The sequence below is a fragment of the Colletotrichum gloeosporioides genome (genome assembly GCF_011800055.1).
Source record: "Colletotrichum gloeosporioides strain Lc1 chromosome Unknown consensus_60, whole genome shotgun sequence".
Lineage (NCBI taxonomy): Eukaryota > Fungi > Ascomycota > Sordariomycetes > Glomerellales > Glomerellaceae > Colletotrichum > Colletotrichum gloeosporioides.
This window is the reverse complement of record NW_025544705.1, coordinates 524,129-541,334: the sequence shown is the minus strand read 5'-3', so window position 1 is coordinate 541,334 and position 17,206 is coordinate 524,129. Positions and strand designations below refer to the sequence as shown.

The following is a 17,206-nucleotide window of genomic DNA, read 5'->3' as shown; positions in this document are numbered from 1 at the left end:
TTTTTCTTTGTGCGAAGAATCTCAACGAGTAGTGACAAGATGACCTACGGAAGCATGAGGACCCCCTTTGCTTCATCCACACCCTCTACATATGGCCACGCAGCAGTATATGTTGTGAGACACTACAGCCTCTGATTCTGTCAAGGACAAGCTTAAAAGCGTGGTGTTGTTAATGCCGTTAGATTTCGGTTCTAACAGTATGTCAAGGATGCCGAGGACGAGGGTGCACCATTCCTCTGGGTCTTGTCTGCATCCCCCACGCGTTTTGAGATAGTATTGAGAATATCTTCAGGTAGCCAATGCTCAAATGCTCGAGCACCAAGATGAGCCAGTCGTAGAGCTGCAACGTGGAGCAGCTGCACGGATATGCCCTACGGACTGCCTGCACGGCCAACCACGTTGGCTAGTGATGGACTAAGGGCCGTTTGAATGGCAGGTTGAGGTTGGTCATCTCGGTGTTAGAAACAAACAATCGCGCAGTGATCGTGGCGCGATTCGCGAGGTGCAATGCGCTAATTACCGTGCGGTTAGGGTTGGTAATTAGTGGGGAAAATCGCTCGGGGCTGAAGACCGAAGCACGAGCCGAAAGCAACGCGCCGAACGCCGAACAAACGTGTGCATTCAACTGCGTAACAACCAGGATCTGCCCAGTCACCAGCAGTCTCCACCCCGAACAATTATCTTTAGCTAGCCCAGGGAATTAATTCGTGAATCGTGAACACCCCCTTGGACACCACTGCCAGCGCTGATTCCACCTCACCAGGTCCCATCCGGGATGCCGCTTTGTCAATTCATGGTCTACCTACATCCCGTTATGATCGCCTTCTGTTTGGCTGATTGCGTTGTCTTGTACAGCCTTGAAGATGTTGCACCCTCAAAGGCTCACTCCGGCCCTCTCGGCACAAATCAGTTGCCGGAACATGCCGCGCGAGAACATCCAACTTCATCCCCATCACAGGTTTCCAGATTCAAGAAAAATCATTTCCGCGCATTGATGACCATGTAGCTCGTCGAGGAATAGCGTCATGGTTTGGCGGCTCTGTGGAAACACGAGCAATGCGTCCGATTCGGATGTGTAAATGGCTCTGAAGCAATGTCCCCTTTCAAGCTGAACGCCGAATATTGGGAAGGCCGGACTCTCCAGTCACGGAATTCGCGCTAGTGTAAGCAGGTTTGGTGTAAAATTGGCACTATGGGCACCCAATTGAGCGCTAATTCAGCTTCAAATATCTTGGCCTACATCAGACAGTAAGACGTATTAATATTGTTACGAACGAGCCATGTCTGGCTGGCATAACGTCTGCTAAAACAACAGAGCCCTCAGCAGCGGCATTTGCGCAAAGTTTCGGGATGACACACTCCACTTGAGGAGATTTGTGGTGAGAAAGGATAGAGGATGAGCTCTGCATATGTTTGTCTTTGTCAACGGCCCAGGCACGGTAGGCCTTTTGGAAAGTAGCTCTCCCTCTAGAAACAAAAGTCCAGATGATGAAGGTGAAAGTAAATATTCAGTGTATGAATGGCCAAATAGTCATCTACATTCACGACGACATGAATATCAATCTTCTGGGAGCTTTGGGAGTCGGCCTCCCCGACGACAAGACAGTAGCCATCCGTCAGCGTACAAATGCGCCTCTGTTCTAGAAATCGACCCAAAAATAAGGGCAACCTTTGTTAAGAGCTGTTTAGATTTCCAAACACTAAGTATTGATGCGTGAGCTGCACGTTCAAACTCCAGTTGTGATTAGGAGGGCAAGGCCACAAGTCGTCCCCACGATCTTCTGAAGCCATCTAATGCAAATGTTAGGACTAGTTCGGGGACATTGTGAACGCTATACAGTCCATCGTGGGAGAGGGGGGTGGGCATTAAATATCGTCACTAGCATCAGAGAACGCTCTTCCGCGTCTAACTGTTCGGCTCGGTGTTCGATGGCCGTCGTGATATTTCTGTAGCAAAGAAATAATCAAATAATCGTCGCTAACAGTCGGAGTATAGAGTTCAGCATTCTATTTGGAGTTTCCTTGAGTGACCAAAGCTCACGTGCCAGGGCCTTTCTCCACATAATGCCCGTCAAATCTGTGAAAGTACCTCTGGCTTTTGCGAAGTCATCCCTTTGAAGCGTGAAACGCGATGACCAAAAAACCGGCCAAGCTGTTCCAGGCGACTTCAGCTCGAGTTGGCCGATGCCACAAGTGTACAATCTCCCTTTTTCTAAGCCGCCATTGCGAAAACAAAAAGGACGGCTGACCACAGCATCAGCTATAGTAGGTTTTGTGATTGATCTCGCAGCATCAGTGGAGACGAGTCTTAGAGCGCCCAACAGGCAGTGATTACATGGTTGCCCGCGAGCGAATTGGGATGTTACGGAGCATTTCTCATTTGCTCCAGTGATGGCATGCAAACACTCAAGAAGGTGGAGGATGATGTAGAGCACATAGCGGGGTTAAGACTTCAAATGACAACACGAGAGTACATGAAGGGGACCGTTCCGGAGAGGCGTCGTCTGCAACTTGAACGTAAGTTCTAGCGCATTTCGACCGTTCAATCCAAGGTGATGCTTCTCACCGCTGCCGGAGGGAGCATCTCTGAGGTGAGGTGAGTGAGTCATGCGCGACAGCATGAGAAGTCTCCTTCCAGAAGCACTCGTGCGGGACAAGCTCGATACTTCCCGAGCCCTGGTATGAACGAAAATAAGAAGTTGAATAGGGATTCTGCACTAAGGTAAAGTGAATGTCCAAGAGTACATCAAGTACCTGCTCTGGTGCTCGCCAAGCCTCTCCATCGCATGCGTTGTACTTCTTGTAGTGAACAGCAAAGGCCTATAGGCAAAACGAATCTTTTCTTTTGAATTCGACCAGATATTTCATCCATAGAATGAATGAATCCATTGGCCGTAACCCATGCCATGGTGGTTCTCTCACCACAGAACCTGGTCGCCTTTGCATGATGTACTTCCGTCGTCCAAAGTTTGCTATGAAACTCAACAGTCGGTGACATCTCAGTGCAACACATCTGTAAGCCTCAACTCAATAGGTGTTTTGAAAAGCAGCGACACAGCCTGTGTGAGTCTGTATAGTAGGTAGTCCCCGATAGTAACGTCGTCGGTGTAGTACTTGAGATCACGGCCATTGGGGCCCCACGCCTTGTTCCACCAGATGTCGATGGAGGTCATTTCTTTCAAGTAGGCTAGAACCCAATCTGCTTGGTCTTGACTTGCTCCAATATCTTTGACGATGATATTCACGAGGAGATCACGACTTCCTCGGGCGTGCATCATGCGATCCGGCATCGGTGGGAGGTGGAGAGGCTCGAGCCCATTTGGGTGGACCACCTAGGTGCCAACGCGGTTGAATGGATAGAGCGAGGGAACCGATTGTGTGTTGATCTGGCTGGGCGTAGCGCTACTGTTGACTTGGTCATCCACCTCCGGCTGGTGGTGATTTTCTTCGTTCTCCACCTTCATCCGCTTATGCCCGCCTTCCGTCGTTTGGATATCATCATCGTTCGATCCGGCGACGTCCTTAGAACTCTGGCTGCGTTTCTTCTAGTTGCTGCTTTGACTATCCGCCTCTGTCTTCTGTTCATGGCCTTCCGTCGTCTGGGCATGGTCATTGTTCGATCCGATGACATCCGAAAGAGTCTGGCCGGGGGAGTTCTGGTTGCTGCTTTGGCTCATGTTGATGTAGTGGGAATTCAATAATTGGTCTGATGGACTGTAGTAGACGAATGGTGTGATAATGCGAGTGATTCTGTCGTTTTGGGTCGGTGGAGGGTCGTTATTGTTGTTGTTGGAGATGAAGTGACGTTGGCGGGGGGCGGGGCATCCGAAAGGCTCATGCGAACCACCAGACCTGCACGGAGACTTTCCCAAATTTCTTGCCCGCCCAATGCAAAACTGGTAGGAGGATACATAACCGGTAGGACCGTTTCATCGGTATGTTCAATTGCAACACCATTACGCAAGCACGCATGCTGTCTCCGCCCCTGACATATCGCTGGCGGTGTCAGGTGCACCTGTGGCCTGCCCAGCACCTTCTTCAGCATCCCCAACACAGCGCCAGCAGGTAGACCGCTTCAAAAGTGGTCAAAGACACCGGCAATTCCACAGGAAACCCCCTCTTTCGGGCCCCCCTGCTGGACTCGATGTTATCGCCTTCCCAACGATCTCGCCCGATCACTGGTTGGGCAGGCATGGAGGAGTTACCTTCGTTACCTATGCATTGCCACACTGGACCGTTTAACCCACGACAGGAGGTCGCTAACAGGCCTGGAGTCTTCCGTGGTGCGTAGACTGCCGGTCTTGAGCGGGTTCAAGGAGATCCCATGGCGGTGCTGGGTGTGATGCAGGGAAGGGACTGTACTGTACCCCGAGAACACCATTGACGGTGGGGTACTATTGACCGGGGCGAGACTCGGTGTATCGGTGTGTTCGGTGTAGTCCGCCCTCCATCCACCAACTGAACTCAATTCACACCCCCCGCACCGCTGATGGGTCTGTTTTCTCTCTTCTTCCCCACCCACCATGAAGCGCCCTCTCCGACCACGCGACCGGAACGCAGCTAACGACGAGCCAGAACAAAGCTCCTGCATCCCACCGACAAGTTTTCCCTTTTACCTCGACCATTGAGCTCCGTTGGAACCCCGACGCTGCTGACCTCCCAAGTCTTCATCTCTGCCTCCATGCCCGGCGGCCCTATTGTTCGGCAGTCGCCATCCATCTCGGCCAGGATGGCTCCATCTACGTCACCGACGCCCCGTGCCCGCTCATTCCACGCCGCCCCTACGAAAACGTGTGGCTGACCGACGCCGTCAATCTGCATGCCCTCGACGACATCGACAACGTTGACGACTATCTGCCCATCTCTTCTTCCCCGCATCCCGATGGCCTCTACCTTGACGAGCATGGCGGCGGCGATGTTGACCTCGCGCTCTCTCCCTGCAAACGCCCCGCGTTGCCTCCGCATCTCCTACCCAAACTCGACCGGCCATGGCTTCGCTAAATTGCCTTGCTCGCCCTCCCGGCTGCCCTTCTCTTGCTCTCCATTTGGGTCTGGCTGCCCGTCTTCCAGCGCCCGCTCGGCCTCGTCATCCCCGTCCACCGCCCCATCAACAATCTCCTCGAGGCCTACAATCCACTCAACCTGATGCTCTTTTCTGAGATCAAACAAGACTCGCAACCCGAAAGAGAGCACCATTTCCTCGCGCCAACACCAAACCCCACCAATCAATGGCCGTCTCGAGCTCCTCCGTTACTTTTCTCAGCTGCCACTCCTGTTGGCCAAAGTCGAACCTTTCCTTGGTCCCGTCAAATCCGATTTCGATTCCCACATCTTGTCTTCCCTCCCGAACCCGAGCCGGCGCGTGCCGACTTGATAGCACTGGGCGAGATGACAAATGGTTCGCAAGTTCTGTCGCTGCGCATGACCTCGGCACTGCAGCGAGATGAGGATCTTCGTGTGGCACTACGCGCCGTGAATCCATTCTCGCCCAAGTCGCCAGAGCTCGCGGATGGCGGAGGCAAAAAAACAAACGGTCCCGTCATGGCATTCATCGACCTTGGACGGGTGGACGGGCTCTCACGAAGAGCTAGCAATTCGGGTGTAGGACATTACCTCCGCATGCATCTCCACGCCTTACCAATTCGAGGATGCAAACGACGGCAAGGCTCCTACGTCAGCTCCATTACTACCACTGCCTATCGAGCACCATGGCCGCCCCCGCACGCCCGCCACGCTGGTCACCTCGTATTGGCACAAACGGTTCCCCTCGTCGACCAACACCACGCTCAAACCTGACGTCGTCGCGATACACCAAGCTGTGGACCGTATGGGCTCGCAGCTCAAACTCTATAGCCACCTTCATGTGGAAGAGGTCCGGAGGTGGGACATCGCAGAGGAACAGAAGAGTCAAACCAGGCCGCCTACCTTGACGGCGTATGCGCGGCTTTTGATCGTCCCGGCGAGGCAGAGGCAGAGGCAGGGGCACGCGCAGACGCCGGGGATGCTCGGCCACCAGACTCCGTGGGTTTACAACATCTACCAGCTGATTCTCTTCATTTCTCAGACCCCCACGATGCCAACACGGTAGCAGGACCAGTCCGAACCCGTCGGCGTGAGCGTTCCCGCCCACCCAGAGGTGGCCCGCAAGGCCAGCATTGACGAGTTTGTGGCTTGGTACGGCCCCGTGTGGCTGTCGCTATCGACTCACAGCCGCCAATTGATTCCCGAACGCGACGTCAACATTGGCACACTCGAGTACCTGCGTCACAAGCGCGAGTGGCAGCTCTACGAAAACAAGACCTAGAGGAACTGGAAGAAAAGCAGATGGGTCTCGAGAGCGTCATTTGGAAAGGGGGGCGCCAAGTAAATCATGGCCAGTTATGTTGGGTTCCCTGGTTTGTCTGCTTCATCTCCCTGTCCCTGTCTACTGCTCCCAATCGAGTCGTCCATCCGCCTTGCCACCCGGTAGACCTCGTAGAAGCTGGGTGGGCAGACCAATTTCCACGCGATCAAACGGTGTACTGCCAAGTTACAAGGAACTTATCACCTCTCCATTCCAACTCCATTGACGACTGGACCCTTCGCCTCCTAGGTCTCTCCGTCTGGGGGTTCATCCCGCCTACGCTTTTATTCCCACGCCCCGCCCCCTCATCCCTCTTGCTGCCATGCCATTGTCGCTTCGCTGCCAGGGTTGCACAATGGCCTGCATCCAGAGACCGGAGCTTGGACGCGGCACACAGCGACGGCTGGCCAGACCGACACCACGTGCCTCGGTGATGAGGATTCTCTTCAAGATGATTGCCTCCGGAAGAGACGGCAGATGTATTTGGTGTTTGCCACTCTGTGAGCCATGTGCGCTCGATATCGAAGCACTTTGTCAGCCCACAGCCATACCAATCAAAAGCATCTCGTCAACTGCGAGGGGGGCCAGCTCCTCATACACCTTTTGGGGTGCCTTCAAGATCTCGGCGCGTGAGGCTCGGCTGTCGACACTGAGGAGGTTGTAGAGTGTCCAGTGGCGCCCGTGCCTGTTGTGGGCGTCTCGTTAAAGTCTACATATAGTTTCTGGTTTTGGGCTGTCAGCCTTACGCTTCTTTCTGGAGCCGTAGAGGACATCGTCCTCGGGCATGAGGATGATGGGGGGCCGTGTATGACGAAGTCCACGGCAAACCTACTGAGCATTGCGTAGTGGCTGCTGGGGTCGAGCTTGGTTTCATGCTTGAGTGGGACTGATGTAGTTTTATGAGACCAGAACATGTGGATGCCGAAGGTGGCATGCGCTAGCATGTAGAAGTATAAGATGCTCTTCATCACAACAAGAATCTCCTGCGAAGTGATATATTACGAATTTAGCGGCGGCGCAGACTTGCGACTCGAAATACAGCAACTCGTGGGCTCAGAATACAGCTGACAGGAGAATCTCGAACCGAAACGCCGCTTGAGAAAGGCTCGGGAGGGAGTATCAGAAGGAAATGTCAGAAGCCTAGGGTGGGAGACCAAAGAAACCAATCCAGCCCAAGATGATATCTCGTTGTTTCACTTTCAGCAACAGGCCTCTACCAGAAGTGGGACTCGGGACAAATTTGAGAAAAAATAGAACTATGAAACGAGATTCGAGGCCATCAATTCAGAAAGACGAACCCGAATTCTAGAATCACCGCCATAAACAAACCGTGCGTACTCTATCATATTCGAAAGCCACTGGTCCGTCTCAGCTGTAGTACATGCTTTTCAAGTGGTCTTTAAAATCCGCGCGAACTTCTTGACGGTATGAATCATCATACTTCTCAGAACCCACATCTCAGTCTTGTCCTTTTCCAGCTGACCGTCCAACTTCACAAGCTCTGCTCTTACTCCTTCAGTCCAGAAGGCTCACAGCAACACATCACCGTCGGAGATGTTCTCATGCGTCGTCTTCGACTCAGAGGCAGTCGCGTTGATGGTGCCAACAGACTGGTGTGATATTGGAATGCCTTTTCACATTCCGGGCAAGGTCTATGATGTATTCACCATGCCAGTGTCACGTCAATTTGGGGCACTTTGAAGACCGAAAAGTTCACGCTAACTTGCCGACTAATTACCACACTGACTGAGGTCTCAGTCCATTCCCTTCATCTCATTGACGGGTATCCTTAGGCTCATTGTCTCTCGATGGATAAGCACGTCACGTCGAGAGTATTCATCGAGGAGAGGTTTCATCTTGGACGTACGCTTGGCAAATTACCATTGATAAACACGCAAGACTTCGTTTCATCGTACTGTTCATGGAAGGTATCGCGGCTCGGGTGCATCATGCGAGTCCGACAATTTTGATTAGCAGCCTGAAAGCCGGTTGAGTATTACCAATGACACCAACCTATAATAGTGAGAAAGGGTATCTACAAGATCAAGCCCTGATCGTGGGTATCTCAAACAAATTCCACGCGGGAAAGATAATTCCATCGCAGACAAACACGCAACCGACCGATGACAAACGCCGCCTGCTTGCTATCTCCCTTTAGCTCAAAACATGTCCCTCCTTGCACTCAACCAGTAAAGTCTTCCAGATACTTGCCCAGCTGGAGTGCCTGGGCAACATCGTCCAACGATTCTTTCGTGGTCAACACGTCCTGTTCAGCGGTGCTGAGCTTCTCCTGGGCTTCCCAAAATGCCTCTTTCGCTTCATTTATTTTGTTCGACAAGTCATGAAGTCTCGTTTTGGCAAGTTCTCGGTCATCCTGACATGCCTGAACTTCTTTGCGTGTGATCTCGAGGATGTTGGCAATTGACCTTGAAGTACTAGCCCCTGGGGTCTTTTCCAACGTTGCTGCAACTGCCAATACTTCATCTAGCTTTTGTTGGGCATCCAGAAGTTCATGATTTGCTGCTTCTTGTTTGCTTTGTGCCTCTTTGAAGATAAACTCTTTGGCGTCGCTGGCTGCTTGCCATTTTGAGGCTTCCTGCTTGAAGTCGCTAAGCCTGGCCTCGAGCGCTGCAACGGAGGTCTGCAGATCTGCTACGCAAGGAAATTGCTCCTGATAAGTGACCTTTGCTTGTCTGATCATGAACTTGACTCTCTCGAGGCTCTCTCTTGAAAGCGCGGGACTGGCGCTGGCGCTGGCGCTGGCGCGTGCGCGGTGATCCATCGGACGTGCGAGGCAGGGTCGCTTGGCAGCTGGCTGTTCGGGGGCAACGAGAGAACTAGGGCGCTTGGTAGTCGGCCGCGGACCATCGCTTTGCCGATGCTTGGGCTTTCTTTCATCGATCGTGAGGTCAGACAGGTACTGCCGCAGCACTTTGCGAAGGCTTTCGGCGGGTTCCTCGAGCTGCGCAAACAGGCCCCAAGACTGGCTATCGCGCATCATGTTTTCAATCGCTAGAAGAACGTAAACACCACTGTCGGCAGGGTGTTCGCAACTTGTTCCCTCCTGTTTCTATGGTCAGTTTTGCGGCTTCAAAATGCGTTGAAAAGGGACCTACCAGGACGTGCATGTCTATGTCTGCATGCGGGAAAAAGGCATCCAACCAAGGAAGAAGAATGTCCCGCAAAGACTGCAGACGACCTTGCGATGCTTTAGGAGAGTAACATTCCAAAACGCCGCTTTCCGAGTTGCAGATAGCAAGAGACCACGAGTCGTCGGCCTTGTGGTGAATCGGCAACAGGAGCACGTCGGTGCCACTGTCAACGCAACCATCGGGCAAACCCTCCGGAATCGCACCATCAACGTCTCCGGTTATGTACGAAAAGTCTGCGCAAAACGCATCAGGGTGGTCGACGCGCCGTTCGACACATTTGCCAAGATGGCGCATTGAGTCTACTGTCAGAGGCAAGTTCCCTTCCAACTGGACCAGGCAGCGCCTCTGAAGATCCGTCAAACCCGCCAAGTCGCGGTCATGGAAATGGAGTGCTGCTTGAGCTATATTCTCTGTGCGCTGCTCGAGCATCCGTGCTAGCGAAGACGCAGCTTCGAGGCTGCGGGCCCGACGCACAATGGGTTGCGGCATAAGTTCTCGTGGTGACTCGACAGGAGCCTGGCTGCTGGCAGTCGGTTGGGTCTCAGCGGTCAGGTGGAGGGGGGTGGGCGTCCCTGGCGGGCCTGGGTTCGAGGAAAGCGACAGGCGTGAAGCGTTTGGGTGCTTCTTGCGCTTGAGAACTGTGTCCGGGTACTGCTCTCTGAGCCTTTTGTAGGCTTCCGACAGTACCTTGGACGACCATTGGATCGGATTGTGAAGTGCTGCGGCAGCGTCATAGATGACGCCGCCGGGACGATACAGGGACGGGAGGTCGACGTTGTTTTCAACCGCAAGATTCGATATGCTGCATAGAATAGACGTGTCCCTCACACCGAGCTGGTCCTTGGGCTTTGGGCCAGTGATGGAAGGAGGAGGATTCCAGTTGTTGCTGCCCCAGAGCAAGTCCAAAGTCGACCGATTGTTGTTTTTCCGATTACTTGTCTCGGCGGCGAACGGGCGAGGAGTGGGGCCAGGCGTGCGGTTTGGGCGTGCTGAAGAAGCAGATGCAGATGCCTCTGTTCTAGATTGATTGGGAGTGCCCACTGTCGCGTCGGGGAGGTCGTCGCTTGTTGGCGTCTCTGGGGACGATGATCCGTCACCGGCGACAGTGATGGAGTCAAGCGTCGGGCCGGGGCTGGTCGCGTTGGGCGTTTGCAGCGCGCGTCGCCTTGGTGTCGCCATGGTGGAGACGGCGCTGCTGCTTGGTGAAGCGGCAGATACAACAGGCTGGTTTATCGCTGACTTGGTGTGGGACGGCTTCACCTGTTTTGCTGGATTGAGAGATGTCACCAATTGCACGATGAGCGGCGTGAAAAGACAGGTGTGAAATGGAGAAATTGCTCGACAGGAAAGGGTGGAAAGCAGCATGAGTGTGGCCTACAGTACCTACTTAGCAACAAACCAGTACGCTGAGTGGGGACACTGGAGGGTTTAGGGAGCTTCCAGCCAATCAAAATGGACCAAAAGGGTGGCCTCGCTTGCACATGACGGGCTTTGCACTGCAGCTAAGGTGCAAGATGCACAGACCAGGCTACGTACCTCTTTGCACAAGAGGCACCTCCACCACCTGTCTGCACATTACTACTTTGCACACTGATAAGCTCTGCATTCCCCAATTCCACGTATTACCAGGCGAGATCTCGTTCGAAGTGGTTTGAAGAGGCTTCTGATCATTGGCGGGCAGCGTAGGAGAGTCGACATCTTTCCCAAGGTTCTTCTTACTGAAGTCGAAGGCAACAAGCTGCAAGGAATACTCGCCAAGGATACTTGCAGCTGTCCGCGTCGCCGGCAGCGTCATCACCCTCGCGCAGCATCGACGAGAGGGCAGACCATTGCGGATTGGGATGGAAGCTTGATGCAATCGATTCTTGAGGGCCTGAACTGATATATCATCAAACGGTAATGAATAGGACCGGTCGCTGTTATATTGAGATGTATCTGATGCGACACAGGTGCTGCATTAGTTGTGTTGCAAACTTGCGACCTGTCTACGCCCACAGCAGGCCTTTCCTAGGTGGGGGAAGAGAAAGCCAGAATAAACCCTTAACAAAAGCTAGATTAAAATGCCTGGGCCGCAAACAAATAAGAAAAGTGCAAGAATAATAAACATAAACTTCATCCATGTTATCAACTACAGCACCGCAGCGGCTCATTAGAAAGCCGTGAGTGACAGCTCGTCCCTCCCACTCACACTGATAGTAACCACAGAAGCCTCAGCCCTGGGTGTGCGGGCAAACTGATTCAGAAGCAAAAAGGAATACATACAACACCGGGCATTCGCCGGTCGTCACCGACCCGACTACTACTCCAGCCCTCNAGATCGGTAAAAGAACATACAACACCGGGCATTCGCCGGTCGTCACCGACCCGACTACTACGCCAGCCCTCATTGGCTTATCTATGGGAGAGCGGACGGGATCCCGAGTTTTCCAATGGGTATGGTCGTATGTGCTTGTCATGCTTACCTGTAATGATTATATAGGCTGGGGGACTGGGTTGTCTTGATACGCAAATCGTCAAGTCGTCGCTCTAAACACTGTCCAGCCAGCCGGCGCCAGCTTATCTTAGCTATTCTATAAGGCACACCATATGTTTTGTTCGACATGAATTGACCACAGCTCGGTCGCCTGATTGTGTTTTGAGATGGTGCAAATGGAGAAAGCAGAGAAGTTGCCGCAATTAGGTTGGTCTGCTAGAGAAGTTGAAATGGGGGAGGAGGCTGCAATTATCAGGAAGTGGTTTACTTGCACGCTCAATCCGCTACTGTGCTCATGTGCATCTTGGTCATACACAGCAGCTATGGAACATTAATATAAGAGAGGGAGCCGGAGATACAGCACCGCAAGGCGTGACGTGACCAAATGGATCGTTCCAGTCGCAACGCACAGCTTTCACTCGGGACCGGTATCGAAGCAGATCGCACGGTCGACTTGTTGTTTCTAGGTGCTGTTGCTCTTTTCTGCAGCGAAAAAGCACGTCATAGATACGGCAACTAAACAGGCTAGATCCCCTCTAACGACAAGCTGAACATCATGTCATCCCCCGCTTTCCAAACTAGACGAAGTACATCAAGCACGAAATATCATGCCAAACAATGGCTCACTGTAAATAGAGATTGACAATGAGACTGGCTGCCCTCGTCTGCCATTGAGATACAGACATTCTACGAACGTATTTAGTACGAGGTCGGGATATCCCAGGGAAGGTTTTCAGAAGTCCCAAGGACTTCTGTTTGACAGCAAATGATTCCTATACTGCTTAGTTCTTCGAAACTCTAATATTACACTAGCATCGAGAATGACCTCTTAAAAGTTGAAGAGATCCTCTTTACCTGTTAGTGACAGTCCCTGGTGCGGTATTAAAGTTACAAAATTTGCCAGGGAAGTTGTAGTGTCTAGAAACCTCGCAGGGGGGGGGGGTCAAAATGTGTGTATTGATACGAGTATTTCACCATGTGCTAAGCGTCACGAACCCAGTGAATATATCTAAGGTATTAAACTGTTCATACACGAACTACATGATTGGATGAACCCCACTACGGGCCGGGGCAAAAACTCTAAAGTTTCTGAGCTCCTTGTCAACGTGCAGATCTTCGGCCCCGCCAAGTCCATCGCGGCCCCTCTCTCCACCCCCACTCCGTGTCGTGACAGGCATCTCGGTTTCTTTTGCTGCTTGAAGCGCGTTTCTCAGACCTAGCTGTATCGCACTGAGCGATTTAGACAACAAGCATCATGACTAGTGGCAGGACAGGCTAGTCATGCCAAGGGACGATACAAATACAGATTCCAGGTCATGTTAGGAAGGGATACCAATTGAGGATGTGGCGAGCAACATTGAGCGGCCATGGAGCACACACGCAATTGTCCCAATAGCGACCAGTGACTGCGCCCTGGGAGATTCTCAGGCTACAGTGTGTCCTTAAAGCCACATCCAAGATCTCGTCACATGAGCAATCTTGGGGCCCCAGATCCATAGGAGCGCCACCGAGACAAAGATGAGGAATTCGACAAGAGCCAGTGCAAGGAATGTGTACCAGCCGTCCTTCGTCCACCAATCCACTACAGCAAATGAGATGTCGGCTGCTGTTGCGTTTCTCAACACGTTGACGACGACGCCTATGTCTATAGCTTTGTCGGGGTAAATATTTGTCGCATACGACATCAGGATAGTGCACCCGGATGTCATGTTCACACTGACGACACCACAGAGCACGCCCATGGCGGCCCAGTGCCAGCCACTTGCCAATCCGTACCCAGTCAGTACAGTAGACAGCGGGATGGCGATCCCAAGCGGTAGCAGCAGCGGCGACACCGACTCGGACATGTGGTACCCCTTGCGCCGAGTGAATTAGGCGATCATCTTGTCGGACAGCAGGCCGCCGATTAGGATCCCTGCACAGAGGCCTCCGAGTACACATGCAAGTAGGTCAACATGAGATTGGCCGACTAGACGGTACTGCGGCGAACCGTGATCAGGTTCCTTGTACATGGCACTGATACAATACGTACTATAGCAACTCGCTGCGTTACTGTCCGAAATGATTGAAAGTCCTCTAGAGAAGTAATCCTTATCGACCCATCGGCTTCAGCCCAGCCAACTTCCACTTTCCGTCGGCTTTGACGTAAGACTGCATGACAACAGCCCTCCGATCCGCCTCAACCTTTCCTTCCCCGCTGTCAGCGCCAGTCAGGCGTACCGAGCTGGAGCGCATCTGGTGGTGGCCAACAACCTTTTCCGCATTGATCCTCTCCCACTTGGAGGCGCCAATCAGGTGCTGTGTACCTAGTGAGGCATCGCCAAACATCTCCGGGCCGCTAATAACGGCGACAAAGTCTTCCGCTGCTATTTCCTCATGCTTCGGACCTCCAATACTGCTGTAATCGACCTTGAAATGTACTCAGCTTTGGTGGGTGCTTTGACACCCCTCGTCTAGAAATGACTGGGGATCTAGAAACTCACCGTGAGCTTTGGCGCTAGAATGGTCTTCAGCCTGTCCCAATCCTATCTCGACGATGAAGTATTAGTATTCCGTCATTGACGCGGTCTTCGAGAAGGAAAATGGGAGTTGATTAGCAGCCAGCTGAGAGACGTAGAAACGGACCTTCGTATGGCAAAGTCGCCGCCATTTTCTTCGAATCCAATTCAAAGAAGAAAATATGCAAAAAGGGTTTACGGAGAATTTAGCCAATAGAATAAGCCAAATGAACAGTTTGGATAGTAACTACACTGCTTTTTGATGTCTTCCTTTCATAAGTTCTTCGATTACGTCGTCCTTAGATTTTGTTTTCTTTATATCCTAATTCACCAAAAAGGTTAACTTCCTAGTAGGCTGGTGATAGGCCAAGGTACGTAGCTGTAGTCTTGCTTCTGATACCATCACTGCGATTCTACAAGATGGAACGCCGGAAATGCCGCCTCGGAATTTCCCATCTCTTGATGACGATTCAGTCAACGAACTACAGATGAGCATGTGCGGCACGTTCCCTGACTTTCCCTGCATGGCTGGGTGGGCAGTACGGCTCAGTCCCGAGTAACCTCAGCTTACCCAACACGCTAGATGGGAACCTTTGATTGTGTGCTGTTGGAATAAGAGTGTCCTAGATTGGAAGTATCGCTGTGCAAAAGCAGCCCCACTCAGGTCCTTGAGGACTTGGAAAAAGTGTAGTAAGACATGCACCCAGGATCTTTGATATTTATCAGTTTTACACGGCCATCATCTTCTCAAAAGACAGTCTGAGTGATTGCTTGAACAACATGTCTTTCAGGGTAATTATTATCGGAGGCGGCCTTGCGGGCAACCTTCTTGGCTGCGGGCTCATGAAGAACGGCGTAGACGTGAAAGTTTACGAGCGCGCGGAACGTCATTCCACGCGTGAAGGTCTTCAAATCCGCCTCACATCGCCGGCATTGGTTGGCATGCGCGCGTTTCTCGAGACCGACCACATGCTGTCCATCATCAAAAAGTTCGGCCCAGCCACCGAGGCTAAGGCTGAAGCCCCCCCGAATCTTCCATAAAGACTGGACGCAGCTCATGGATTTGAGCCGCTTCCCAGCCTACGGCAAAAACGCACCCATCACCCACGGCCTCTTACGCGATTGTCTCGCTGACCCCCTTCACGAGGCTGGCAAGCTTCATTACGACACCGCCATCGAGCGTTACGAAATCTTGAACCCCGGCTCCAACGATGAGCGGGTCCGTGTCTGGCTGAGTGACGGATCCTACGACGACTGCGACGTCCTCATCGGCGCGGTTGGTGGCTACTCCAAGGTCAACAAGTTGGTCGGCGTTCAGAGCCTCGACTGCATCCCCAGGCATGTGGCCCTCGCCGCCAAATGTAGTCTCCCGGTCAAACGATTCGCAACCATGTCCAAGGAGTTGGTCGGTGGGCTAGTGATGGGCTGGGCGGACAACAGACATGTCTTTTTTAGAGGTAAGTAGCAACCGCATATAGAAAAGGAGGAATGTCGGGCCAGCCCCACCTCATTCGCCGTGAGTCCCATTTTAGATCCTTCGCTAAAAGGTATCATTAGTGTATCTTCCGAACAGGAACGTCTGGGAAGAAGGAAAGAAAGCAGGGCGGGAGTACGACGAGGATGAAGCCTCGTGCATGCTCAGCCTAGCCGTCACGGAAGAAATGTTGCCAAAGGAATTTCATGAGCGCTCTCTGGACGGACAATACGACTTTTTTGCGGAAGCCATCAAGGAGTGGACGGCACCGTCGTGAGTCCAGATCGTTGGCGCTGTTACTTTCCATGCGCAGGATCAGGAGGCTTTGCACTGACACGAGAACAGCCACGAGATGATTGACCTTATGAGAGGCGCTCCTCTCCACATCTACGTGACAAGGGTGGCAAAGCGACTGGCTAAGAACTGGCGGCAGAACGTCCGGACGGAAGATAAGCCAGAGCTCGGTCATGCCCGAATTTGGCTTATGGGCGACGCTATTCACGCCATGCTACCGCCTCGGTGAGTTCAGTATTTATGCCTGCCGGCTGCCGTCCCCTTTCTGGAGTCCCTCCCGGCGCCTGCTGAAGCTTTCGGGGTGACCTCCTTCCCAAAACGCTTGATCTTGGCCCCGCCAGAGTATTCGCTAACTGATGCACAGAGACCAGGGTGGCAACCAAGCCATGTACGACGCCGGCAAGATGATTCCATTTCTGACAGGGTTAGCGAGCCATAATTCCAACAAGAGTGGCGTGTCCGCTGGAGAAATAATCAACGCGGTTGTTGAGTATGAGAGTGAGATGATACCTCGAGCGTTTGACTAGGTGAGGAAGAGTGGCGGAGATAGCTTCATTGTAAGCTGAGATGTAATTTCACCGTGATTGAAGCCATGTACGCGTTTCGGTCGCTCTAAGCTAACTTTAGCGAAGCTCTTGAACACTAGTTAGGTATCCTCGAGGGCATTCTTGTTCCTTGCGGGCCAGTGGCTGAATATTTTCACGCTGTTCTCCAAATTTCAAGGGCTGTTTGGCGGGACCACAGCGGTAGACGATACCCCAGAGTTCAATATGATTTAGGCCGTGGCCTTGCGGGGATCTACTGCACGAAACTCTGATATATCGTAGTTAACATCAAAATGATCGTTATGCTGCTTTGATATAATCTCTTGCACGCCACTGGACCTTGAACCAGCTGATGTGTGACGGAAACAAATATGCGAACGCCGCAATCGAATGGCTATTGCCGACTCATTCCAAGAAGATACAAGCT

General features: G+C 52.4%; 3 protein-coding genes and 1 pseudogene across 4 annotated transcripts; 2 read left to right on the top strand and 2 right to left on the bottom strand.

Annotated features, from left to right (window-relative positions):
• The first annotated feature begins 5,388 nt into the window (after positions 1-5,388).
• GCG54_00014028 lies at positions 5,389-6,304 on the top strand (annotated as a pseudogene). The gene is made up of 2 exons: positions 5,389-5,872; positions 6,092-6,304. Coding segments are annotated over exons 1-2 (697 nt in total).
• A 2,221-nt stretch (positions 6,305-8,525) lies between these two features.
• On the bottom strand, positions 8,526-10,674 carry GCG54_00014027 (uncharacterized protein; the record flags this gene model as incomplete). Its single annotated transcript, XM_045413871.1, has 2 exons — positions 8,526-9,407; positions 9,460-10,674. The coding sequence occupies 2 exons, from the start codon at positions 10,672-10,674 to the stop codon at positions 8,526-8,528; spliced, it is 2,097 nt and encodes a 698-aa protein (XP_045261950.1).
• Positions 10,675-14,059: 3,385 nt separating this feature from the next.
• On the bottom strand, positions 14,060-14,618 carry GCG54_00014026 (uncharacterized protein; the record flags this gene model as incomplete). The annotated part of the gene is made up of 3 exons (XM_045413870.1): positions 14,060-14,377; positions 14,452-14,465; positions 14,594-14,618. The coding sequence occupies 3 exons, from the start codon at positions 14,616-14,618 to the stop codon at positions 14,060-14,062; spliced, it is 357 nt and encodes a 118-aa protein (XP_045261949.1).
• Positions 14,619-15,246: 628 nt separating this feature from the next.
• GCG54_00014025 (uncharacterized protein) lies at positions 15,247-17,013 on the top strand (the record flags this gene model as incomplete). Its single annotated transcript, XM_045413869.1, is given in 6 exon segments — positions 15,247-15,440; positions 15,457-15,923; positions 16,024-16,213; positions 16,286-16,459; positions 16,599-16,716; positions 16,885-17,013. The coding sequence occupies 6 exon segments, from the start codon at positions 15,247-15,249 to the stop codon at positions 17,011-17,013; spliced, it is 1,272 nt and encodes a 423-aa protein (XP_045261948.1).
• Positions 17,014-17,206: the final 193 nt, after the last annotated feature.